At 57.1% G+C, this 25797-nt stretch overlaps 1 protein-coding gene across 2 annotated transcripts in view; it reads right to left on the bottom strand.

Moving 5' to 3' along the window:
• The window catches only part of UNC5B (unc-5 netrin receptor B), an 81274-nt gene that overhangs the window by 14122 nt on the left and 41355 nt on the right, over positions 1-25797 (bottom strand). For both annotated transcript variants that reach the window (XM_046027401.1, XM_046027402.1), the window contains exons 2-6: positions 5629-5853; positions 2338-2481; positions 1789-1892; positions 843-1023; positions 43-210 (exon numbers count right to left, since the gene is read on the bottom strand). In XM_046027401.1, coding sequence (XP_045883357.1) covers positions 43-210; positions 843-1023; positions 1789-1892; positions 2338-2481; positions 5629-5853 — 822 coding nt within the window. The remainder of the gene's footprint in view (positions 1-42; positions 211-842; positions 1024-1788; positions 1893-2337; positions 2482-5628; positions 5854-25797) is intronic.

The raw sequence follows: 25797 nt of genomic DNA, 5'->3' as shown, positions 1-25797 counted from the left end.
TGTGGAGGGGGAGGTGAGATGCCAGCCGGCCCCTGGCCTTACCGGGGCACACGGTGGTACAGGCGGTCTTTTGGAAGGCCTGGCCCTCACAGAAGGCGCCTCCATTGAGCGGTGCTGGGTTGGTGCAGGTCCGTGTGCGCTTCTGCCAGCCACGGCCACAGCGGTTGGAGCAGGGTGACCACTCTGCCCAGCTGGACCAGCCACCGTTCACTGCAAGGGCAGCGGTGTCACCTGCGTGGCCTGGCTCTGCCACCTGTGGGCCCCCTAACCCCATCTCCAGCCCCGATGTGACCCTTCTGCTGAGGCCTGGCGTTTCCTAAGTAGACCTCTCCTGCCGTAGCCCTGGGGACAGATCTGGGCTACAGCCGTCAGCCCCAGAGGGGACTATAGCAGTCAAGCTCTATCCCCAACCTCATTGTACAATGGCAAATGAAGGTCCAGAGAGGGCTGATGCTTATGCAAGGCCACCCGGTAATGAAGCCAGATATAGGGTTCTTTCTAGCACACTCAAAGCATCTCAGCTATGGCTCTGTCCCCCTATGCCCAAGGGAACAGCAAGGAATAGCCTACAGGCCAAGGCGGTGATTTCTCACTCTGCTGGGACACCAGGCTCAGGAATGAGGATACTGACTGGGCCCTTTTCCAAGCCCAAACCCAGAGTTCCTGACTTGACTGCTAGCTTTGCTGTGTGATCCTGGTAAAGGCACCTCCCCTTTCTGGGCTTCAGCCTCCCAGCTGTCCATCGGCGCCCTGATGGCCTCTTCGATAGGACGTGGTGAGGAGGGCAGATGGCCCAGGCTCTCCGGTACCCCTGGCTAGGCTGCCCCCTCGTGGGCCCATACCATAGACAGTGATGGCGGCGGTGGTGCTTCGGCGTTTGGCTACGATGTTCTTGGCCACACAGGTGTAGTTGGCTGTGTCTGACAGGCGGGCCTGGCGGATGATGAGGTTGTGGTCAATGGTGAGCAGGAAGTTGGTGTCCTGGGTGGGGTCAATGATGTCCTCATTCTTCAGCCACTCCACCTGGAAGAAGGTGGTGGGGGGGGGGCGTGAGGGCCGGTGGCTACTCACCTGCATCCCAGGGAGTGGGCCCTCTGTGAAGGAGCTATGACACCTGGCCATAACCAGGACAGAAGTTCTATCCATGTCCGCCCACGGCAGTGACGCAGTGAGGCAGGCCCTCCACAGGACAGGCACCGTGCTGAGCAGTACAGAACCCAGGGGTTGTGACAACCACCCACTAGCTGGACAGCCTCAATTTCATCAGTCAGAGGGCAGCATTTATTAGCATCTACCCAACAGGGCTGTCGCAGCGATTAAACACATTAGTGTGGAGAGCAGGAGAACTTAGCTCCCTGTAAGTACAAAATAAGCATTAGCTAGCAGTGCGTGCCTTCTGCCATTAAGGCAAAGGCCCCATGGAGTGTATCCATGCTCGGACCCATGCATTATGAGACCCTTTCATGTCCATAAAGCGGGCTTTGGCTTTTGGGTGGGGAAGGAGGATTCAGCCACAGGCACTTCCCTTGCAAGAGACTGAGCCTGGGACCAACCCAAGTAGCCCTTGGGGATCTGGGCCCAGCTCTGCCCCAGCTTCCGGGTTATGCCTAGCCAGGGTCTAGTGCATGCTGAATTCTTCAAAGGCGGTAGTTCCCTTCTGTCTCAAGCCTTGACACTCCCATCTCTGAAATGGGGAGAGCTCTGGGAGCCTGAGGCACCATGGCTGGTAGTGAATACCACGTCTGGCTGGTCCCTGCCACGCCTGGTATTCCTCTTGTCCCCACTCACCTCAGCCACAGGCACCCCCTCCGGTGGGCGGCACTGCAGGAGAACCTCCTGGTCCAGGGGCACTTCCTTGCCCAGAGGCTCCTGATCGAAGTTCTTGCGCAGATCTGGGAGAAGCAAGAGGAGTAGGTCACCAGGCACAGTGAGGGGGAACCGAAGTCTGAGGTGCCCAACTCTAGCCACTAGGTGGCAGTGCACACCAAGGGAAGGGGCTCGACATGGGGCATGTCCTCTTCTCCAAATTGGGGGCCCTCCCAGGTGGAGTTGGTGGAACAGGTTTCCCTCCCTGAATCTGGGACCGTAAGCACGTAACAACATGCAGGCAGCTCCCTTATATAGAAGTAGGTGATGGGGCCATTAGAAATTCCAAGGCCAGAGGTGGCCCTGTTTCTGGGTCTAAGAGGCTTCTTCTGAGCGGGCACCCACGGGCCATGAGGTCTCTGCAGTGGGCATCTTCAGCCAGAGATGCCCCCACAGAGGAGGAACTTCCTCTCCAGGAGGCACAGGGAAGGGGCCCCGGGGGAGTGGGATGGGGGTGTCAGGACGGCGTACATGCGATGCGGACATAGGCCCGGCGACTCTTGGTGGTGCCGGCGGAGCTCCAGGCCACACACTGGCACCAGTAATCCTCCAACCCGAACAGCTCCTCCACCTGCTGCCGTGACACCTCGATCTGGACCTCCCGCACCCGCAGGCCTGAGAGGGGGAGACAGATGTCAGCAGGGGGCGGGTCTGAGCATGGGAAGCAGGGACATGGCACCAGGACGTCTGTCTCTCTTCTGCCAAGTGCCTCCCATTTCCATCTATTTCCCTGGCCAGAGCCACCAACGCCATTCCCCTGGAGACTGCCCTGGCTAATGCAAGCCCTCTGTCTCGAGCCAGCCATGTCCTGCCCTAAAGCCAAGGAGTGTTCTGCAAAATGCACAAAGCCAGGTCACTCCCCTGGTTGTGCCTCCAGTCTTCACAACACAAAGACCTTGATCTCCCACGTCGCTGTGAGGCCCTACACTGTCTGTCTGCTACAGCCTCACTGGGCGTCTTCCCTCCACCAGCCACAGGGCCTTTGCACACTCAGTTCCTTGGCTGGAACTCTCTTCTGGCCCCCATGTGCCCAATGGACCCCCAATGACCATCACCTGGGCCTCATTTCCAGAGGGAAAGCCCCTCTGACCCTGGCCCACCCCCCCACCCGCTGTCAAAGTGCCACACGGAGCATGACTGGGCTGTGAAGGTCTCTTTCCCTGCCTAGCCTGGTTTTCCAACAGCACTGACCACTCTCTGGAACTGTATCAACTACTGATGTGGTCCTGTGTTAATTATATATTTCCTGCAGGGGAATAAAGCAGGGCACAGAAAAGGTTTTCCACAAATATGTGAAGACAGCATGTGGCCTCTCTCTGCTTAGGAGCTGGAGCTGGTGGGAGGCCCCTCTTCCTGGGAGCCCTTCAAGCTCTCAACAGCTCCCTACTAGGGCCTGGAGGCCTCTCTAGATACTGGATCCAGCAGCCTACCCTGTCTCCTGCCAACCATTGACAAAGTCCCTTATGCTCAGAAAAGGAGTGAACCCTTCTGGATTAGGATGCCCATCCAAAGCTCTTCCCCAAAGCCTGTGGGAGGACTGCAAGGCCTCCTCCTCCAGGAAGTCCTTCCTGACTACCCCGGTTTCAGAATCCCTAAAGCTGCTGCTCCTCCCTGCCACGTGTCCCAGCTCTTCCTCTCATGCTTACACATGGGTTCTGATAAGCCCCTCGAGGGCAGGATTGTCTATTGTACTCTCCGTGGTACTGTGGCATGGTGGTCAAGTGTGGGGTTGGATGGCTGGGCAGGTCTGAATCCTGGCCCCAACCTCAATCTTCCGTCCACCCCCCCCCCCCCCCCCCCCGTCCCGTACATAATGGACTCCCAGTCACCATTAGCTTTGGGCCAGACCTCACTTCTGGTGGGAAGGCTCCTCTGACCCTGGCCCACACCCGACCTGCTGTGAAAGTACCCCAAGGCGCATGACTGGGCTATTCAGTTCTCTTTCGCTGCCCAGCCTGGTTTTCCCACAGCGCTGGAAGGGGGCGCTCATGGGCCGGGTAGCAGGGGGAGGAGGGCCCGTGCTGTTACAATCACTCCTAATTGCAGGGTTGGTGAGAGGCCCCAGTGGGGTACACCATCCTTCTGCTCCGTCTGGACCCCCACTGCTGACCTCTGATCTGGGCCAGAGGGCCTCAGGGGGACACAGAAATAAGGACAAGTTTCAAGAGGAAAGAGGCCAAGAAAAAGCCAGAAAGAAGATGGAAGAAATGGGATTTACTGAGTGCCTGCTGGGTCCTGGCACTATGCTCAACACTGAGCAGGCCCCACCATGTTCCACCCCCTCGGGGACCTTCGTTAATGTCCCAGTTTACAGGGACAGGAAGTGGGGCTCAGAGAGTGTGAGGAACTTCCCAGAGTCACGCAGCCATGGGGGGTGGCTGGGGTACATTTCTTTTTTCTCTCTTTTAAAATTTCCTTTTTTGGGAAGTCTGGGTGACTCAGTCGGTTAAGCCACTACCTTCAGCTCAGGTCATGATCCCAGGGTCCTGGGATCAAGTCCTGCAATGGGCTCCCTGCAGGGAGCCTGTTTCTCTCTCTGCCTCTGCCTGCCACTCTACCTGCTTGTGCTTTCTCTCTCTGACAAATAAATAAATAAGATCTTTAAAAAAAAATAAAAATTCCTTATTTATTTATTTTTTAGATTTTGGGGGAGCATGAGACTCCAGATCTGTTTTCTAAAATTCTCTCAAAATGTTGGTAAAATATAGATAACCTAAAACTTACCATTTTAATGTACACAGTTGAGTGGCATTAAAGTACATTCTGGGGTGTATTTTTAAGCCTGGGTGGTTCTGAAATCGGCGAGCTTTTCCCAGAAAAATAGAAGTTGGAAGGAGGGAGAAAGGAGAGAGAGTGAGAGAGAGCATGTTGTGGGGGGAGATAGATGGAGAAACATGGGGAAGGAAGATGGACACAGATAGGAGTGAAAAGGGAGAGGCGGGAGAGACAGAAGGAAACAGGAGAGGGCTGATTCAGGGGGGACAGAAAGATGAGGGAAGAAGTGGCAGCAGCAAGACCAAAGCAGAGGCGGGCTGTGGGGCGAGGGAACCTGGGCCTGGCTGGGACTGCCTGGCACTGGCCACCTGTAGGTCACCAGCAGTGGCGGTCTCCTGGAGCCCTGGAAAGGACCTCCTCTGAGGGGCCTGGGGACATGGAAGCCCCTATCTGGCTTCGGGGGCACCTCTGGGGGTGCCCTGTCAGGATCCAGACTCTGTCCCAGCACCACGTCCATGATGTTCTGCTTAGTAAAACCAACCTTGTCTTCAAAGCGAACACAGCCAGAGGAGGAGACACAACAGCTTACGAATGGGAACAGAATCACTTCCCACAAACCCAGAGGCCCTCTGACACTAAGGACGGTCCCGGAACCTGGGTACGTGCTGGGGGGCCGGGGCTGCGGACGGGGCAGCTTCTCCTCGTTATGCAGGGGGCACAGCAGGTGCTGGAGTGTGCAAGCGTGAGAGTGTGTGTGTGCAAAAATGCTTGCCCCGTCGTCCCCCACTGCTCCCTGATGTAAGACGGAGACAGAGAGAAAAGGACTCTGTGCTCTTTCATTTGGTAGTGCAAAGGCAGACAGGGACATGTGGCCAACGCATGGGGAGATACGGATCCAGGATGAATCCCAGAGGGGAAACTGAGGCCCCGGGGGCACCGTGGCCATGTGAAGTCTCACACAGAGCCCAGGGTAGAGCCAGGCCCGGGACCCAGCGTCCCTGGGACCCCTAGGCCCTGGCGGTGACCGGATGAGTGGGGCAGGCTCACCCGTGGCCTCATCCAGGCCCTCCTGTGTGACGTGGTCATTCTGGCCGACCCACTCGCCGTTGCACTTGAAGTAGATCTGTGTGGCGGGGAAGGCGCGGCAGCGCAGCTCCACGGGCTTGTTCTTCACGATGTAGGCGTCCTGGGGCTCCTGGAGGAAGTGGGGCAGAGGCTCAGCCGGCGCCGACGGGAAGGAGTCAGGGAGCACCTCGCTGCCGGAATCCGTGCCTGTGGAGGGAGGGCGGGCTTCATGAGGCTGAGGCTGGTGGGGAGGCGGTGAGCAGCTGGAGACCAGGCGGGATGCCCTCTGTGACCCGGGCAAGGTCTGGCCCTCCTGGGGCCTCAGTTTCCCCATCCCCCAGCTCTTAATCAGGTCATGTTTTGGAGCCAGACCTAGCTCTCTGACCCTGGGTGATTGTCCTTCTTTCCAGACAGAGATGTCAGGGTGGCCCAGAGAGCTGAAGGGATGGTCTGGGCCAGGACACCCCTCTAGCCCTCCCCAGTGTCCCCTGTACTGGACCTGCTAAGCCTCCCTCCGGTTTCCCATGGTGATGCCACAGGACGTGAAAGCAGCCAGTTTTGCCCTAAAGCCACAGCTGCCCTTGGCAGCCCGAGCCAGCCAGGCTGGTGGAGGTGAGGAGACAAGCCAGGACCCCCAGAGGCATGAAGTGGGGTCAGGTGGGGTGGCTGCACCAGGTCTGGTTCCTTGGTGCTTGGCCTCCCCACGGGGCCTCCTCCTCTGAATGCCCAAGGCAGGCAGCAGCATGGAGCGGGAGACCACCTCCCCAGCAGCGTTTACACAGAGCCTCCCCTCCTCGGGGCAGTCTCTGCCCCACTCCTCAGCCCTTCCCACCTCAGCCAAACGCACACCCTCCACCCTAACAGCAGGCAAGAAAACCGCCCAGCCTGGGAATACAGATAGGCTGTGCCCGCTACGACGTTCTCCCCAACAAGGGGCCAAATGGGAACCCCAGCCCGCCGGCCTCTCTGGAAAGAACAGTGCCTCACAAGTTGAGACAAACAGGAAGGGAGAGGGTCGGGCCACGACCAGCGCTGGGAGGGAGGGAAACCAGGCCAGGCCAGCCTATTGGTTCACTATCCACTTTAGGAAAATTGACTTTCCTACACCAAGCGCCAAACAATCAGATGGCTGGGGCGAGCGATAGGGGGCTAAGCTCCAGAGGGAACAATGAATTAAACCACAGGGGTGTGCATCTGTTTAGCCCCTCACTGCCAGCCATGGCTTGTCACTGTCCCAGCATCCCAGTCCCTCCAGTGGGGTGGGGTCCCAGGAAGCACTTGCCCCCCAGCCCGGGAGGCCACGATGGGACATGCATGGCCCTAGGGAGCCCCCTATGTCTAAAGGGGCCAAGGGGACACCCTGTTCTCTGCTCTCCAAGAGCAGAATGAACAAAACAAGCTGTCTCTTTGCAGCCCAGGAGCTCCTGCTAAGACTTGGGGTGAGGGTGGGGGGTTTAGGTGCTCTGAGAACATGCACAGGTTGTCACTGGCTCCAGGCAGTCGGTCCTGGGGGAGTGTGTGTGTGCAGCCCATGGGAGCGAAGGGGAAGTCAGCAGGAAAGTGTGAATGCAGCTCCATCTAGCATGTTCCCTGGGACCCCAGGACAGCCGTTTAACTCCCAGCACGGTACTTCGTCTCTGAAGATGGCAGGGAGGTCGACACCCTTCCCTGGCTGTTCTGAGGACCCCAGGAGCTAGACAAGCGTGAGCACCCAGGAGGGGGCAAGCGCATAGTATGTGCACATCATCACATGGAAAATGGCAACTAGCGCTCGCCTGGCATTAGGGGCTGTGTTCTTAGTACTTTACACAGTCAGCTCACCTCACTCTTGCAACAACTCTGTAAAGTATTTATAGGAGTTTTTGGTTTCGATGTGGGGAAACTGAGGCTGGGAGAGATGAAGCAGCTTGCTCTAGGGCACAGAGCTAGCAAGAGGCAGAGCCAAGTTCTAAAGCCGATAAACAGACCCCCGGCATCTGGGATCCTGCCCAGGACTCCACACCGCCTGCTGCTGGAGTAGCTCACTGTGAGTGTCCCTGCGTCTCAGAATCCTGATGGATCCTGTCCTGACACCAGCCAGGACCCCACAACTCTAAGATCTCTCTCATTAAAGGCTCAGCGAGGCTGCAACTGTCCTTGTTTCAGAACTGAAGACCGTCCACGTGGGGGAACGACGGATGGATGCTCCCTGGCTGGTGGGCAGCTAAACTGGGAAGGGCAGGGAGGATCCCAGGGCTTGTCCATGCCCACCTCCCTCTGCCGGGCACGGAGACTCCTCTGTCTAGGTAGAAGACTGGCAGCCCCTGGGGTCTGGGAGCTGGGGCAGTTGACAGCAAGGTGAAACCCTGCCCAGGGAGTGGGACAGCGTCTCCCAGGGGCCTGAGAGCAGGTGTTGCCAGGAGGGCGTGCGGGCAGAAGAGCACGGGCAAGCCTCCATGCCCCCCACCCCCGCCCTTGCCGTGAGCGCCTTGCTTCAGTCTCAGGCCTGAGGGGGGGTGAGGCAGGGCACAGACTTCAGATGGAGCCACCTCTGGGCCTGAAGTCACCCTTCCTGACCTCAACACCTCCATCTGTGAAATGGGGGGACCAGCCTCCCTCTGAGGGGGTGGAGGTCACCAGAGAAAGTACAGGGGAGCCCGTGGGTCCAGTCACTTGCTAGCTCCCTCTTCTAACCATGCGGTCCCCAGCCCCCCAGCCCCCCAGCCCCCCAGGTGATGGCGGCTCTGGCTCTCTGCGGCACTACAGCCGGTATTTATGACTTGGTTTTATAACCCTAATGCGGCTCATTTATAAAGCAGGCGCAGACGCGGCGGAGGAAACTGAACAGGAGACACGTCCATTAGTGCAGCAGGGCCCGAGTCTGACGCCCCTGCCCCCCTCCTCCCTGATCCTCACCCCAGCCCTCCTCTCCACCCTGGCACAAAGCTTCCTCTCTGGCCTTGGTGGGGATGCAGCCAGGGATCCTCAACGATGCCTCCCCAAGCCTGGCAGGGCAGGGGGGACCTTGATGTAGCTGGTGCCCCCTTACAACATCCCCACCCCCCCTGGGGTCCTGAATTCAGATGTGGTTGGGAGACAAGAAGGACCAGGTCTGACCAGAGAACTCCCCAGGCAGACCACCGGCAGACTCTATGTTTGCCCGGCATGTAGTAGATGGTCAGTGAATCCAAGTTCAATAAAAGTGGGGCTGGGGGGTGGGGAGTGCTGCCAGGGTCTGGGGAACAGCTAAGCTTGGTCCCCACCCTCATCAGCGGGCACTTCTCCTCCTTGGCTTGGCCCCTGGCTTGGGCCGTCACAGTTGAGGGAGTCTCCACAGGTGTCCCGGCCGAGGGCCAGCCCAGTGGGAGAAGACTGATGGAGTTTCAGGGTCCCCAGGGGACTCCTCTGCCCGCAGCTTTCCTCTGAACTCACAGTCCCGCAACCACACAGCCTCCTACACTTCTTTGGTCTTTAGTATCTTGGTAACTTTTACCCCAAGGCCAAAAGAAATTCCTAGAGGTTCTATTTATTAAATAGTTAGATCTAAACAGCTTGTGTGTGTGTGTGTGTGTGTGTGCGTGTGTGTCCCAACAACTTGGCAGCCTTTTGAAAAAACAAGACCCTTGGGGCACCTGGGTGGCTCAGTGGGTTAAAGCCTCTGTCTTCGGCTCAGGTCATGATCCCAGGGTCCTGGGATCGAGCCCCGCATCGGGTTCTCTGCTCAGTGGGGAGCCTGCTTCCTCCTCTCTCTCTCTCTGCCTGCCTCTCTGCCTACTTGAAATCTCTCTATCAAATAAATAAATAAAATCTTTTAAAAAAAATAGAAAAAACAAGACCCATAAATTGAAAGAAAAAGTAAGATCTGTACTCCATTCCTAAAGAGCCACAGTGACGAGTCGTGCGGGGTGTGCACGCCGTTTGGGTCCTGCTTCTCAGTCTTGGAATCAGACTGGCCCCACCACCCTCACTGTCTGACTCAGAGTACTTCCGAATGCCCAAACCCTACCTCTGCAAAGACAGGATGCTGCGAAAAGGACAGAAGTAGGATACAATGTTGACATCGACAGCTGTCTTGAGCCAACAAGTTGTGGCAATGTCTGGCAGCTGTTCAGCACGGCTGTCTTTCCTTCAAGATGAACAATTTCCCATAGCACCCCTGGGAATGTGTGCAGCACCCTGGGGTGCTTTGGCACAGCTTTTGGGAACCACAGCCCTATGCATTAGGTACTATTATTATGCCTTTACTACAGACAAGGAAAGAGGGGCCGAGAGAGATGAAATCACTGGCACAGGGCCATGCAGCCAGTAAGCCGCAGAGCGAGGGAGACAATCGGGGCATTCGGGTACCTGAATCTGACTTCTGGGTTAGAACTGGGATTTGCTTCTACTACGTGGCAGCAACTTTAAATATTTTGCCCAATTTACTTCCCACAGCCCCCAAGCAGAGGATTATCTTCCCATTTTCCAGATGAAGACACAGGGCACCCAGGGACTTGCCCCATGGCAAGGTCACCTGGTCAGTGGGAGGAAGGGCCATCTCTTCCCATCACCTGTCGCCCTGGCTTTCTATGGCTCTTTCCAGAGGAGACTCAGACCTGAGAAGAGCCTCCAGTTGAGGGCAGCCTGCTTGTGCCAGGCCAGATCCAGATCTGGAGTTCCTGCTGGCAGGAATATGTCCCCCCAAGTGTGTCTGTCTTTCTTTCTTTCTTTCTTTCTTTCTTTCTTTCTTTCTTTCTGAGAGAGAGAGACAGTGAGAGAGGGAACACAAGCAGGGGAGTGGGAGAGGGAGAAGCAGGCTTCCTATTTACCAGGGAGCCCGATGCGGGGCTTGATCCCAGGACTCTGGGATCATGACCTGAGCCAAAGGCAGACACTTCATGACAGAGCCACCTAAGCGCCCCCTACTGGGTCCATTTTTAATTGCTGAAGCGAATTTCCTTTGAGCATGGTCACCTTTTTTTGCCACTGTTATTCCTCGCTCAAAGGCCTCCTGCACAGACTGTGGTCCTATGGCACAGTGTGGGGGAGCCCAGGGAGGAAGGGGGAGGCACTATTTGCTGCTGGGCTCTCCCAATCAGGCCCAGGCCCTCCCATCCCAGGCCTCAGCTCACGAGGACCACCCGCACCTCCAGGTGGGACCACTTGTGGGGGCCATTCAAACCCCCACTTCCAATTTACCTACAGCTGCCTGAAGGTTCTTGTCACGTGTGTCACGTGTGTCACATAGATGTAGAGTCACAGGGAGAGAGGTTACTGTGAGGGCCGTCTTGTACAACATCCCCCATCCACTCCATCCAACCTTGAGTCGCATCCTTCCACGGACAGGGAACTCACCACCGCTGCTTGTCTCAGCCAGGCTCTCCTTTGAACTGACCTAATGGAAAAGTCCTTCTTACTTTCAACTGAAATTTGCTGTCTGAGGTTCCAGCCATTGCTACAATTTTAACCTCGGAGTTTCCACAGAAGAGTGTTTCCTCTGAAGTGTGGGGCTGCCTCCCCTGGCCTTCTCGCCTAACTTTCCCATAGTCATGAGACACAGTTTTTCATCCCCTCACCACCAACCTGGCTTCCTTGTGGACAAGTTCCATTTTGCTCCCAACCCACTTAAAGTATGGAGGGCGGGGGGTGGCCAGGTTGGGGGTCCGGCGGGCACGTCCTGCTTCTGGCAGCTCCAAGTTTCCTTTAATAGCTTTGGTGGCCGCTCTGGAGAGCAGGGAGCCCGCCATACCTTCCTTGGTGTCCTCCCACGGTGTTAGGACCGAGTAACCGGCCTCTGGGGTCTCTAGTAGGTGAGTGGAGCCTGAGGGACAGAGAAACAGAGCCGGGAGCCTGAGCCCCATCCCCACCTGCCAGGAGGAGCTGTGCTAGGTTCAACACTCCCTCCCAGGGGCTAGGCCTGGGCAGGGCCCAGTGTGGGGACACCGGGTCCCACTTGGCAGGGAGGAAGCCAAGGCCATGGGCTTGCTTAAGAGGTTTCATAATCTGAGCCACTAGAATAAGCAGGAGCCAGGCCTTGGAGGTGAAAGAAGTGGCTTCAGGACCAAAGTGAAGAAACTGCATTTTCCAGAGCTATCCCTGAGGAGAGGGAGAAGCTAAAACTACAGTGTTCAGACGTTCCTACAAGGGAGACTATCACCAGATGCTCCTGCTTCCCTGACGGTGACCCTGCGAGGAATGGGTTCGAATCCCCACTCTACCACCAAGTCCTCGGGGAGGTTGTTTTACCTGTTGGGGCCACCTATAAGAAAGGGGAGAAAAGGCAGAAGCACAGAAAGTCACAGTCCAAGGGTCCTGGAGCCCCACATTCCACCAGCTCAGAGAGGGAATGTAACTAATTCAACATCCCACAGCAAATCAATAGCCAAGCCGGAGCAGAGTGCAGTTTCCGCTTCGGGGCTGAGGAGGGTAGACAGCACGGGCAGAGCTGGGTCGGAGGCAAACGTTTTGTCTCTGGATTCCCCCTGCCTGGGATGGAAACTCATCACCACCCATATCAGCCTGGGCTGCCTCTGGTCTTGCCCGGAGCAGAGACCTGAGCATGAGGCCGCCTTGGTGGGTACGGAGGGCCTTGCCATCCCCACCCTCCAGTCTGTGTCCCCAGGTGGGGGATAGGGCCAGTCCCGAGACCCCTAGGCTCAGCAGCAGGAGGTGGGCATCTGTAGCTGAGCAGGGCCGTGGGTCTCCAGGGCTGGCTGGCGTTGAGGCGGCGCCCATGCCAATGGGGCAGGACTAGAAGGGGAGAAGGGAGCAGGCGGGAGGTGAGGGAGAGAGAGACACCCCACGCTGGGCACATTCATCATCAGCAATCACAGTCTCTCTAGCCCCTGGACGCGGGCTGATTCTCGCCAGACTTGACCTCCCACTGCATGGAAAATCTCTTCCATTCACTGCGAGGCTGATGTGCTCAGTGGGGAATGCAGAGAGTGGAGGGGGGGAAGGAGCCCACTTATTATGTTTTAAAAACACATAAGCCCCCCATGGAAGGACCCCTCCCTGGACACAAAGCCCTTCTTCCATCTGGCCCTGGTTTCTGGCAGCTGTGGGGTTCAGGCTGGGGCCCCCCTCAGAGGCAGTTACAATGGCCATTACCGATGACAAATGGGGGCTGGCGGGCTTGGGGGACGCTGAGTTACTCCTAACAAAAGAGGCCCCTTGCACAGCCCTTTTCCCACACCCTCTGTAGACACGCCTGGGTCCATGACATCACTTCCTGTGCTGGCCACAGGAAGCGGCCTCACCGTGATGGCCAGCTGGAGCAACGGCTTACATCCTGAAGGGGGGGTGTCTGGCTGACCCTGAGAAATGGAAGGACTCAGGGACAAGTGAGGGCAAGTGAAGAGCTGATGGGAGGGACTGAGTCCCAGAATGGAGCCCAGGCCCCATGTTACTGATGGGAGGCACTGAGTCCCGGAATGGAGCCCAGGCCCCATGTTACTGATGGGAGGCACTGAGTCCCGGAATGGAGCCCAGGCCCCATGTTACTGGGGGCCACACGACTTACAAAGTCAGGAGGGACACTATGGTTACTCGGTCTACCCTCAGACTCTCAGTGGGGCCTGGGGAGGCTGCATTCCACACAGGAGTCCCTCCTCCCACACCTTTCCTTCAGTCATTGGACTCCCTCTGCCCGGGCCTTTCTAGGGCTAATTTCTGGCTCCCCTTCCAAGCCCTAGGTCCCAGGGTGTCACTAAGCCTGGAGGCTTGGGCCCTAAGGAGGCTTGGGGTGCATTCTGCTTCCACCTCTTCTCCCAGACAAGGGGCTCAAAGCCCCCTTATGCATCACATTCCAGAAAATAACTTTTTACCAACAGCAGTGTGATAACAAACACCATCAGTACAGTAATCCTGTGAGCTAGGTGTTCCATTTCACAGAGGAGGAGACTGAGGCTCAAGGAAATTAAAGAACAAGCTCAGGCTCACAGCTAATGAGAAACCCAAAGCTCTTCTTGTTAAACCACAGGCCTCCTTTGGTTCACAAAGCCCTAAGGGATGAGCAGGGGGCAGCTAGTTTCCTGCCCATTTTGCAGATGAGCAAATAGAGCCTCTCCAGAGTTCACTAGCTTGCCAGAAGGGAAGAGGGTCTTGGCGTCCTCACCCCAGCACCTGGGCTCCCTACCTCTGGGGCCTGACAAGTCCCAGACTTGTTCTGGACGGCCCAGCCAAACAGAGATCCATCCTAGCCTGGAGGGACCTGTTGCTAGCCTGGTGTCACACCAAGACACACACACGCTCCCAGCAGCAGACACCCGCAGACCACACCCATGGTCACAGGCCACCACCCTCTCCCCGGGATCCCCGCCACTAGGCTGGGACAGTGACTCCTTTCTTAGTGCTGTTTATGTCAGTGCTCTGAGGCAATGGCTGTGGCTCAGGCCTCCTGGGGGACCCTCTATTTTATTTGGTCATCTCTCTTCCATTCAGAGTTGGGATGGGGTGCACCTGAGTGGCTCTAGTCCTGGCTAGGGAGGGCTCCCTTTTCCTCCCCAAGGCTAGGTCCTCCTGCTGGGACGTCCCTACTGTGCTCCCTACCTTCCCCCTTTCCCTCCAATCCGAGATGCTCATAGCAGCCAGAGCCATCTCGTGAAACAGAGGTCGATCCCCCTCTCCTGCTTGCAGCCTCTGACAGCTGCCATTTGCACCTGGACTGAAGTCCCACGCAGAACCAAACCCTCTGACTTCAGAGGCTCACCCATCATCACTGCGCCCCAAGCCATCCGCCCCCACCCGCAGGCATGTTTCCTGCCCCTTGAATGTGCCTCCTTTATTGCCACCACAGGGCCTTTGCTCTTCTCTCCTGGAATGCACGCGCACCACGGGCCAATCTCTCTGTACTCTTGCAGCAACTCTCTGTCCCCGAGATCTCAGTGCCACCTGCCGCTCCCATGTGAGGCCCTCCCTGACTGGGCTGTGTACACCGATCCTCCTCTGCTCTCCCCCTGTGCCATCCCCAGATTGTCCTGGGTTTTTTTGTTGTTGTTTTGCTTATTTGTCTGTTTTTCTTGACAGTGTTCACCTCTGGAATCCCTTCTTCCTGTGTTTGATTGTTCCCTGTCTGTGTCTGGACAAGTCTGCTCTCTGGAAGGCAAGCTCCTGGAGAACCTGGAAATCCTGTTTGCTTGTTTAGCTGGACCTACTGGGGTTGCAGGACTTCTCCCAACACCTGGGGTGGCACATGGAGGCGGGAGGAAGCAGCCAGAGGGGACGCACACACGTTGGGCTCACCTGAGCCCTGGGACAAACGCAGTCCCTTTGGAAACTTGATCCTATAGGACACTGCTAACCCAGGGAACCTCAGAGACCATCTAATCCTTGTCTTCCAAGACGGAGAGAAGAGAGGGTGTGGCCTGATCTCAAAATCACACAGCACCTGAGCCGAAAAGCCAGTAGAGAAACTGGGCTCTAGAAACTCCCAGGGCAGGAGGAGGGGCTTTATTTTAAAAATCCTCCTTGTCTTTCTAATGAAAACACTTTCTTTTCCCCTCTTGGCCTTTTCTGATGACAACTGAGGAAGAAATAAGAATGAAAATAAAAACCACCTATTCCCACCCCGTTTACCAGAATTAACCCAGGACGTTGTCCTCTCCGACTACAGACAGGACGCCTATTTGTTCCCGAGGTCCCACGATATACAGTTCCATATTCTGTTTCCCTTGCAAGGCCCTTAACTGAAGACTCTGAAACCACAAGCCAAATGCACAAAGCACCTTTAGCGCTCAGCACGGTCCCACACGGCACAGGCGCGGGCCAGTGTGGCTGACTGCCCCCCGCACCGCATCCCGGGTCGCTGGAGAAGCAGAGAATACAGAGCTGGTGCGGGAGGCCACAGGGCAATGACATCGGTGGCTTGGCACATTTGGGTGTTGAGCAGAAAGATGCCCAGGGTCCCGTCACTGTCCCGCGGAAGAGTGAAAAAGCCCATAGGTACAGCCTCTGGCTCAGGGACTGCCTGGTGGGGCAGTGATAAGGTCCCTGCTGCCCTTCCTTCAGGATGAGCTGTCTGCATGCGCTCCTGAGAAGTCCAGGGTCAGGCCTGTTCTTGGAGCCCCAGGGCACAAATTTCCTCTCCTTCTCTGCCTCACACTCACGGGCTGAACAACCCCTCCTCGCAAAGGGGAGACAACCGCCCACACACTGCAAAGCAGAAAACCCGCTATGATCCTTGCCGGCTGCCCTCAGCACCATCACCGCGCCTGGCCAGACCCTGCACCAGTGTGGGTTGTGGGCCACCCGGCAGGCACCCAGAGGCAGCTCAGACTCTGGGCTATGGGGTCCTTAGGCTGAGTCCAAACTCGTCCTTCCGGAGAGGAGCAATGACTTGTCCAAGGGCAAACCGCCAGTGGGTGGCTACAGCAACCCTAGTATCGGGGCATCACGTTTGCACAAAGAGAACCACAGCAGGGCCAGAGAAAATGGGCAGCAGGCTCTGGCCTTTGCCAATCTCTGAAACGGGCCCTGGGACAAAGGAGGAGAGATGATGAGAGGTGGAGGTGGAGTCACGGGGAGAGGGACAGAGAAAGAGAAAGCTGAGAGTGCCAGCAGGGGAGGGAGAGGTGAGCAGCACGGGGCTCCTCCTTGTCCTTTTTCTGGGCCTGGAATCCACCTGGGTTTGCGCCCAGGCCGCGAGAGCGAGGGAAGGTGACTTCCAGCCCTGGTCTCGATCCACACCGCTGCTCTGCCTCTTCCACAAGGCCAAGACTGGGCTAGGGTTCCATGGGTCCCGAGGGAGGCAGACCATGGAGACTCGAGCTCCCAGGGGTTGGATTAACTGGTCTCAGGTCACAGAGCAAGTGGGAAGCAAAGGGGCGGGAACGTGGGCATCCAGGCACTCAGCCCAGTGCTCTTGCCCTTGCCTTTCTGGCCCTGGTCTTGGGTGAACAGCTGAGTTCTCAGCGGTGGAGACATGGGGGACAGGTGCCCCAGGCCAAGGGGAAGACCCACATGACCACTCAGGCACATCTCGAGGGAGACAGGGTGGTGGGCAGGGACTCACGCCCACTCTTCCATTCATTCATCAGATGTCCTCATCTGCCCTTGATCACACCTGTGGTAGGGCCTTGGCGAGCTCTGGTCAAGCTTCAGTCACACCCACGGGAAGCTCCCAGCAAAAGTTCAAGTTTAGGGATCCCACATCTTGACTCTCAGATTCCTGCTCCGTCTGCTTCCAGCCTAGGCCCACAGGGATGTCCCTCTGCCTGCGGACCCACCATCAGTGCAGAAATAAATCGATAGCTATGTCTGTAGCTCCCTCCTTCTCAGTCGGGGAGCCAGCCGGTCCGCCTCCTCCTAGAAGCATGCTTTGACTGCTTCCACCTGGACGACCCCAGGGAATGCTCATTCTCCAGGCCCCTATAATCCCTTATATTTTTCTTGGGCTGAAATCCTTGGCTCATGAAGCAACCTTGGACGAGCCACTTCCCTCTGAGCCTCAATCTTGCCTTCTGGAAAATGGGGCCACTTTTACTTGCTTCAATCCCCTGGGGTTGTCAGGAACACCAAGGTCACAAGTGTGAAACTGTTTTGCCAGGTGGGCAGCCCGGTGCTCTAAGTTTTATAATTGTTTGTTTGCTCATTTTGCAGTAAGAAATGGTGGTTATGCCTTCCTGGGGCTGCCAGAGTCCTGGCTGACTTCTTGATCAATAGCCCTAAGGCTTTCCTCTGGGTTCCAGGTGTGGGCCAGGTGCCCCGCTCCCCACCCTGCCCCACATCCCAGCCCCAGCCCACTCGGTGATGACCCACTCAGTGATGACATGGAGCTTCAAAAGGCTGATGCAAGCTGGAAGGAGGGAAGGAAACAGACTCGCGTGGGGCAGGGGGAGCTCCACCTCCAGCCCCGTGGGACTCCCAGCCTGGCTGCTGCCGCCTTGTTTGTACCTGCTGATGTAATCACTAGGCTTCCTTGGCTCAGGGATCGGCCTGCTCACCTTGACCTCTGAGCCGGAGCCAGAGGAAGTATGAGGGGGTAGGTGCCCGGTCCCTGTGCACCATGACAAGGCCTTTCTCCAGGGAGGGGTGTGGTGTGTCACTGGGCTCCAGGGAGAGCAGAGGGGAGGAAAGAGCCTGAAACATGGCATGGAGAAACATGGAGAAACATGGCATGGAGGAAGTGGGAGCGGGGTCCACCCCACTCTGCTAGGGGGATAAAGAAGTCAGGAGGAAAAGACGTAGGGGGAAGTGTGGCTCCATGGAAGGAAAACACAGAAAAGGTTCCTGCGTGAGGAGGCCAGCTGCCTCATGTCCTGGGCCCTGGGCTTATCTGTAAAACGGACGTGATATCATTAGCCCAACTGTGCTCATGTCTCAGTGACGGCTCGGGCCAGAGGTGTGAAAGTGCGACGTGACACTAAGGCATGTGGGTGGCTCAGAGGACCTGGGGACAGCGGTGGGAGAGTTCTCTCCAGGAGCCTGGGAGTGCGGTTGTGCTCTCTGCCTGGCCTGGTCCCAGGAGCCTCCTCTTGGGGAGGAGGGCACGGATGAGGAGTGCAGGGTTCCCCGGAGGCCTCTAAAGAACCTTCAAAAACACGCAGGTGGTGAGGACAAGAGCCAAGACACACTCCTGGAAACCACGTACAGCTGAGGGCCCTGAGCCCAAGAGCCCAGGGTCTGGAGATGGCCCTGTCTCCAGACTCATTCTCAAACCTGGTTTCCCTGGAGACGCCTTTGCTCTTTCCCTGAGAAAGGGGTGGAGCAAAGAGCCTCGTGTGGTTCGTGGGTCTCTTTGGTTAACACTGAAGGCTCCTGAAAGATGGGGAGCCAGCCCGGTAGGGGGCAGATGTCCATTTCAGCTGCCCTCGTCCCCGCAGCCCCAGGAGTGGGGTCACCTTCGGTTCTGCTAGGTTGCTCTGGAGGGAGGACTGGGTGTGATTCATGGGCTTCCCTGGCCACACAGACCCACCTTCCCTTTCCCATGGCCTTGAGTCACACAAGGTCACATGGGGAACTGGTGACAAGGACGGTTACAGGCCAGCTGGTTCCCAGACACTGCACAGAGCACTTGGCGTCCAACTGAATATTCCCGACAACTTTTGAGCCTGGTTCTCTTATGAGGACCCCCAGCTTGTGGGCAAGGAGACTGAGAGGTACAGAGAGGCTAGGTAACTTGCCCAAGGTCACAGGGCAGGGCTATTGGTCCTTACATCTCGATCTCCCTGTCTCTAAGCCCCTACCTGTCAACCTCCACCGTGGTAGTTCTCAAACAGCAACATGCGCCAGGACCACTGGAAGGCGTAGAGAAACCCGGGGCGCCGTGGCCTTCCTCCTCCACCCCTGGACCCCCACTCAGCAGGTCCGCGATGGGGCTTGAGAACGTGCATTTCCAGCATGTTCCCAGGTGCTGCCGCTGGCCCACAGCTCTACCATCTCTTGCCTAACAGAAATGTAAACCACCTAGCCCACAGGCGGTGCTGAGTGGTCAACAACCCTTCCCTAAGCTTCTGTGATTCAGCTGGAGACCTTTCAAAAAGAACCAAAGGAATCACGTAGGAGCGTGGGGCCGGCCACCTTAGCTTAAATTGGCTCTGGTGTGGGGCGCTAAGGATAATGACAGTGCCCCCTGCACCTGCATTCTGGCACATTCCTTAGCTTCTGGGGCCTCAGTTTCCTTATCTGCAAAATGGGAGGGTTGAACACTTACATGCCCAAATCGCTCAGAGCAGTACATGCCACATCAAAAGGGCTTACTGGGCGTATGCTGTGCTATTGTTTTTATTATCATTGTCGCTATCTACATCATCTCTATTGTCTTCCCAACAACCCCATGAGGTTGCGGTGATAGTTATCTCCATTGTTTCAAGTTGCTCAGTGGGGTAAGTAACTTGCCCAAGTCACCAAGTGGTGGCGGAGGAAAGATCTGAAGCCAGGTTCGGCAGGCCAGTGGCAGGACCTGTCCCCAATGAGCCAAGAGATGCCTACTTCCTCCAGGAAAGATGGAGAGTTATTTTCCAATTTATTTTTATTTCTTGTTTATCTTCTTGTTTATGTTTCCTGCACTTCCTTCTAGACGCCCTCACTCCGCCGGGGGAATAACAGTGTCACTGCTGAAGGGAGAATGTCTCCAGTAGGAAACCAGAGCTGTGTCAGCCTCCGGTGCTTGGTGACCCTGGCCAGTCAGACCTTTGCGCCTCCCCGCCCTGTCCCCCCGATCTGTCCATCTGTTCCCTGGTCCGCTCCACCTTACTGGGCACCCTCAAGGAGCAGGGGATGGCTCAGCACCAGCCACTGGTCCGGCCCGAGAGGGGGACGGTCACATTCTTCTCCTGAGACCCTCCTACCCCCATGTCCTCTGGGATGGCAAGTTCAAAACAATAGAAGCTTCAGGTTGCCTTGATGTAAAGGTTTAGTAGGTGTCTAATTTTAGCTAGGGAATACTCGACATTTTCCCAGCCGCCGCCGCCGCTGCACTCCGTGCTGGACAAACGGCCTTGGTTTTCCTCCCCGATTGTTCTCAGCTGGGGGGCTAGGGGCTGACTCCAGCTCAGGACAATTGCCTTTGTGTCTACTTCCGGGTAGCTCTTAATAACTCAGCAAAGAGAATAGGACAGCCCGGAGTTCTCAGCCCCGAGCTCTGGGTCCGAACTCTCTGGCCCCCAACCCCCATCCTGTCAGTGGGGTCCTTGCTTTACAGTTCAGGTTGCCTCCAAAATGTAGTATTTAAACAGGACTTGCTGGTCACAGCCTCCTCAAATACCCAGGGGTGGTGGCAGGGAAGGAGGGCTGTGGCCTACGGGGCCTCCCAGTGGACAGATGTGGATGCCAAGGCCCAGAGAGGGTGTGACTGGCCTAAGGTCACACAGCATTCTGGCAGAGCTAGGCCTGGACTGGAGGTCCACAGTCAAGGGTCCCGTGCTCTTTGCACCATGTGCAGGAGAAATCCCACTGCTGTTCATGCTTCCAGCCAGCGTGGGGACACCCCAGAGCATCAGACCCCAAGCTGCAAGCCCCCAGTGGAGACTCCTGGATTGCTGAGTCATTGCCCCACTTCCCCTCACCTGGTTGAGCCCTTCTGTCTCCAAGTTTCCCCTGAAAGGTCACCTCCTCAGAGAGCCCAGCTCCTGCCTGCTCCTCCCAATGACCCTGGGGCCCTGGCTCTTCCTTGGGTATTTCTTTTTCCTTATTGCCCTTGCTACCATTTTTAGTTACGTACTCTGTGTATTTCCTTGTTGAATGCCTGGGTGTCCACCAGATTCTTGTCTCACCCCAGAGGGGCAGGTGCCCGGTCGCAGTCACAACACTGAACCCCCTCTGTGGGCCCTGGGCCAGGGTCCCGGAGCCCCTGCCGTGCCAAGTGAGTCTGGGGAGGGGCCCCAGGGGAATGAACGGGGCCCCTGGGGCCACTCAGGCCTCAGGATGGTGGCTCTTTGCCACCCAGCGTGGACATGCTCAGATGTTCTCAGCAGTGTGATGTCCTCACTGGCATTTGCTGCCTGAACACTGTCCCTGGTAGGATGGCACGTGTGTGCTCACTGCCGACCCCCAGCGCCAGCACGGCACACAGTAGGTGCTTCATAAATGCTCTTTGCATGAATGGATGGACTACCTGGGCTCCTCTGGATCCTCTTCTCCCTGAGAAGAGGCCTTGATTCGACCTATGCCCCACCCTTCCCATGAACAGCTCTGGAAGCAAGAGAAATGAGGAGCCTTGAGGAAGGCACCCAGGGCTCCAACCTGGAGGGCTGTCTGCTGGCCTTGCAGCCCCCCACTCTGCCTGGCCCCCCACCACTCCAGCCGGGACCCAGCATGCTATAATTACAGTCCTCCTTCCAGGCTCCGGTAATGAGGGGTGTTGGGTGCCAGCCGTAATTACAGCCTGGTTAAAATGAACAGGAGCCGCCTCCAAGCCAAATTACAAAGTCTGCAGCCGGACTCCCTCCTGCCCTGCTCCCTTTTTATGGGGCTGGTTAGAGGGAGGGACTGGAGAGTTTAGGGAGAAGCCAGCCTGGGCTGGGGCTGCAGTTTCAGCACAGCAGAGAGCGGCGGAGAGCAGGAATGTCTGGGCCTACGATGCTTTGAAAGTCTCCTTGAGTCCCCCCAACTCACCCCCTCCCCATCAAAATTCCCAGGCAAAGCTGAGGTCAGGGGCGAACAAAGAAACCAGCTCTTCCGACACTTTCATCAGCATGGCACCTTGGAGCTGAGCGCTCAGAGCACACAGATAGCTTCCACGGGCCCAGGCACTGTTGCCCCGACTTTGCCAACCACGGTTCAGGGCTTAACACACTTGCTCCAAATCACACAGCCAGTGAAAGTGAAAATCCAGAGCTCAGGTCCACACTGGGAGAAGGTTCTGGAGTACGGGCACACTCCACCTTGCACAGGGCGGCATAGGAAAGGGCTCGGGAACCCTGAGAATGATGAGTTTTGGGAGTCAAGGCCTGGGAAGTTCAGTGAAGTCCTTCTCCCCCTTTTCAAGATGGAGAAATTGAGACTAGTTTCCAGTGGCATCTCAGGACCCACAGGCAGACCTAGGATGAGGGAGTCCTTGTCTGCCTCAGAGTCTTGGGATGGTAGAGAGTATCAAGGCTATAGAGAAATCCAGTTCAGGTTCAAACGCACAGCAGCAGGGCCCCTCCAGAGGCTGTGGCAGACATCACTAATCAATGCCTGAACAGGGCTTCAGACTCCTTCTCAACACAGGACACACCCAGACACACCAATGAAGTGATGAAAAAAAAGATTCCACCATCCCTGACTTGAACTGTCTCCACTCACTCCCAACTTAACCCCAGGGGTTAGTTGGGGTTAGCCCAGTAACGGAGTGACTCCTTTCTGACCACCCTTCATGGGTGTGGATCGGCCACTCTCCCTACACCCTCAGCACAGCCCCATGGACTCTGGGCCTCCAGCGTGGGAAAGACTCCGGAGATGCCAAAGCCCTCCCCGGCCCTGCCCCGCAGCACCGACCAGGCCAGAAGGCCACCTTTGTAAGGGACCTTGGAGGAAAAGGATTGCTCACCAGTGGAGGGGTCCCCAGGCAGGAGTGACAACCTCTGCACAGAGTCCTGAGCTGCCAGCACAACCCTTTCCTGGGCCTCTTGGCTGGGCTCTCCTCCCAGCCCGAAAAGCTGGCTCCAGCCACCCACTGCCCACTCACCACAATTGGCCCAGGGTGACTCACTCTTCTGGGTTACCTCCCCCCGGCCCCCGTTCTTCTGCCCCTGGCATCCCGCGCTCTAACAAGTCTCTTCAATAGAGCCTTTGATCCACGCTCTCCAGGCTCTTGGACAAGGACAGCTGGCTGCCTTCAGCGAGGGCTGTTGGACAGAGGTGGCTTGGGGAGGACAGGGACCAAGATGGGACGGGCACAGCCCTGGGGTCCTAGCTTTAGTGTGTTACTCCCCCAGCCTCACCAGGATGACCAAAGGCCCTGGGCCTCGAGGCCCTCCAGGGGAGGTGAGAAAGCTGCTGAGATTTCTGGGAGGTGCCTGCCTCTTCCAACACTGCTGGGCCTGAACCCGAGGGCATTTTCGAAAGGACACTTTAATTAGGGAACAGGGCAGCCAGCCAGCGGGATTATAGGGCCACACCCGGTACCATCAGAGGCCTCTCAAGGCCCGGGCCCAGCCTGCCTGTCTTGCCTCCACCTCCTCCCTGGAGTTGTGAGGAAAGTGAGGTGGGGGCAGAGGGAGTGGTCCCTGAGCACCTCTGCCTGTCGTCCCTACAATGGGGCCCCTGGAAAGAAACACTGGAAATCTCAGGTATGCTTTCTCGAGCTGAGATTGGATCTCAGGCACAGAAACACAAGTGCTGGAGACCCCTGACCAAAGCTGAGAAGCCGTCCTCTGAGCAGGAGGCGGGAGGAGTTCTGAGCCACTTCCGCTGGGCCTCGGAAGGAAGTGGGCCCTAGAGCCTCCACCCCTGACCCTGGGTGCCCCTCGCCTCTCTCTACTGAAAGGGATGATGACAAAGGTTGTTTTGTCCCCTGGAGGCTCTGGCTCAAGCCCAAACCGTGCTGTTGCCGGCGTCTTTCCCGGCACCATGTTCCCACGTCCAAGATGGGCAGACGTGCGGCTGCCTGGGGCTGTCCACCCCTCAGCATCAGGAGTGGGCGCACAGGGCCCGGGCCCACTGACCTGGCTGGACTGGGGCCGGGGCACCCCACTGCAGATCATCTCCGTGCCCCAAGTTCTTCCTCTATAAAATGGAGAGATCTGCAGGAACCTCCCAGGCCTGCCGTTCAGGTAAATCATCACCTACATGAAAGTAACCAGCACAGAGTCCGGCCGGCGTGCCCAGAAAACCTCGTTTAGGTTGGAGTCCTGCTCATACGTTAATGGGCTATGTGACCCTGGGCCAACCACTTCCCCTCTGGGAGTCTCAGTTTCTGAATCTCCAGACGGGGTGAACAGTAGGTTCTGCTTATAGAAGTGAAAGTGCTTTATAACCTGTAAAGGGCTGTCCAAGGCTAAGATCACCCACAATTCTTTCCCTAATGAATAGCTACATGTACCCTCCCTCTACCCTGCCCACGAGGTAAGGCTGGGACATTTCTATCCCAGCTTCCCACCCCAAGGCTCAGCCTATCCCTTGTCATCCGCCAGCTGGCTCTTAGACAGGTTGGTGACTGGCGGGTTCTTGGACGGGCAGGGGGAAGAAGGGCTTTGGATGTTTAGGTCTCTGGGGAAGAAGTCTTCACCCACTGGTGAATCTTCTCCTCGACTGGCCACCAACCTCAAGAGAAAAGACAATGTTGGGGTTGGTAGGGTGGGACAAGTGTGGGGACCTGGGCGACCCTGGGAGCAGGTGGCATGAGCCAGGTGGGCAAAACCCATCTTTAGCTCTTCCTCCTGCTTCTCTTGAGGGAACTCCAAAGATTCCTTGGGATGCCCCAAGTTGTGTGACCTTGGTTAAGTCCCTTCCTCTCTCTGGATCAACTTCTTCCTCTAAAAGGACACTCTCCAAGAACATGGCTTGTCCTGTTGCTCTCTGATGCTTGGAGTGGAGGGCTCCGGGAAAGGCACAAGTGAAACCAACCCCTCCACACAGCTCAGTGAGAAGCCAGGTGTCCTGAGGGCCACAGGGCTGGGTTTGGAGGAACATGGGTTGGCTTCTGGACACTTATGAAGCAAGAGTGTTTGAATGCTCCAGGGCTTCACTCCAGGCTCTCCTGATCTGCAAGCCCTCCCCTCCCATCCTGTGCTTGGCCAGCAGGCATCAAAGACCAGCATGAGGCAACGCATGGAGCAGCCTAGACCTAGAGATGGGAACCCCGCCTGGAGCTGAGGGCACCCACGTCTCACCAGGGGGGTGGGGGCCCTTGCTTTCAGTGGAAAGAGCTCCCGCATGCACCCAGGGCAGAACAGTGGTATCGATAGCTGTGGGATCTTAGGCTTTTCCTTCTTTTCTATACCTGGAAAATGGAGCTGTGAGGAGTCCCTCGCCTAGCAGATAACCGGGAGGAACGAGCTGACTGTGTGTGGAGCACTTAGGCCAGCACCTGGCTCAGGTGAGCGCTTACCAACAGTGCTCAGTTAATGCAGCGCCAACCTTGGAAACATCGCTTCGGGTCCCTGGACCTCTGTGCTGCGTCTGGAAAGTGGGTATCAGGACGTGGCCTGCCTGGCGCGGATCACACGTACTACGGGGTTCAGCACAGGCCCGGAGCAGAGCAGGCACACGGGTTGTCTGTGGGAGCCGCTGAGGCCGGGCGAGCTGGCAGGGTTCCTCACACACCTGGCCGCAGCCCGCCCCGGATCCAGGGAGGGAACAGAGCCTCGTCTCTGCCCTGCAATAGACGCAGGTTTCCTCACTCCTTCTGACTGTCAAGCCCCAGATCGCTGCTGGATCCCCAGCCAGGGCCAACACCTTCCACACCCACGTGGCCCCTCTGCACAGCACCTGGTGTGCGGAGGCGGGAGCTCACCACCCAGTCTGGGATGCCTTCCAGCCTGGGGCTGGAGGGGAGCCGGGAGCCCGGAGCAGCAGCCTTGATTCTGCCCATTTCACAGACTGAACACATTACCGAGGCGCTAGCCACCTCATGTGACTGGTCTGGGTGGCCTGACAGGGAAGGGGGTCCCAGTGAGAAACGGGGGTCCTTAGACACCTGACTGGAGGCCAGCGGCAACTCTCAGCCCAAACTTTCCAGTTCACCGTCCATTTGGTAATGAAAAGAATGGTCCCACGTAACAGGTAAGGAGACAGGCTCAGAGGTGAATGGCATGCCTGGCTCAGAAGCAG

The sequence above is a fragment of the Meles meles genome, chromosome 13, assembly GCF_922984935.1.
Source record: "Meles meles chromosome 13, mMelMel3.1 paternal haplotype, whole genome shotgun sequence".
Classification (NCBI taxonomy): domain Eukaryota; kingdom Metazoa; phylum Chordata; class Mammalia; order Carnivora; family Mustelidae; genus Meles; species Meles meles.
This window is presented reverse-complemented; position numbering and strand designations above follow the sequence as displayed.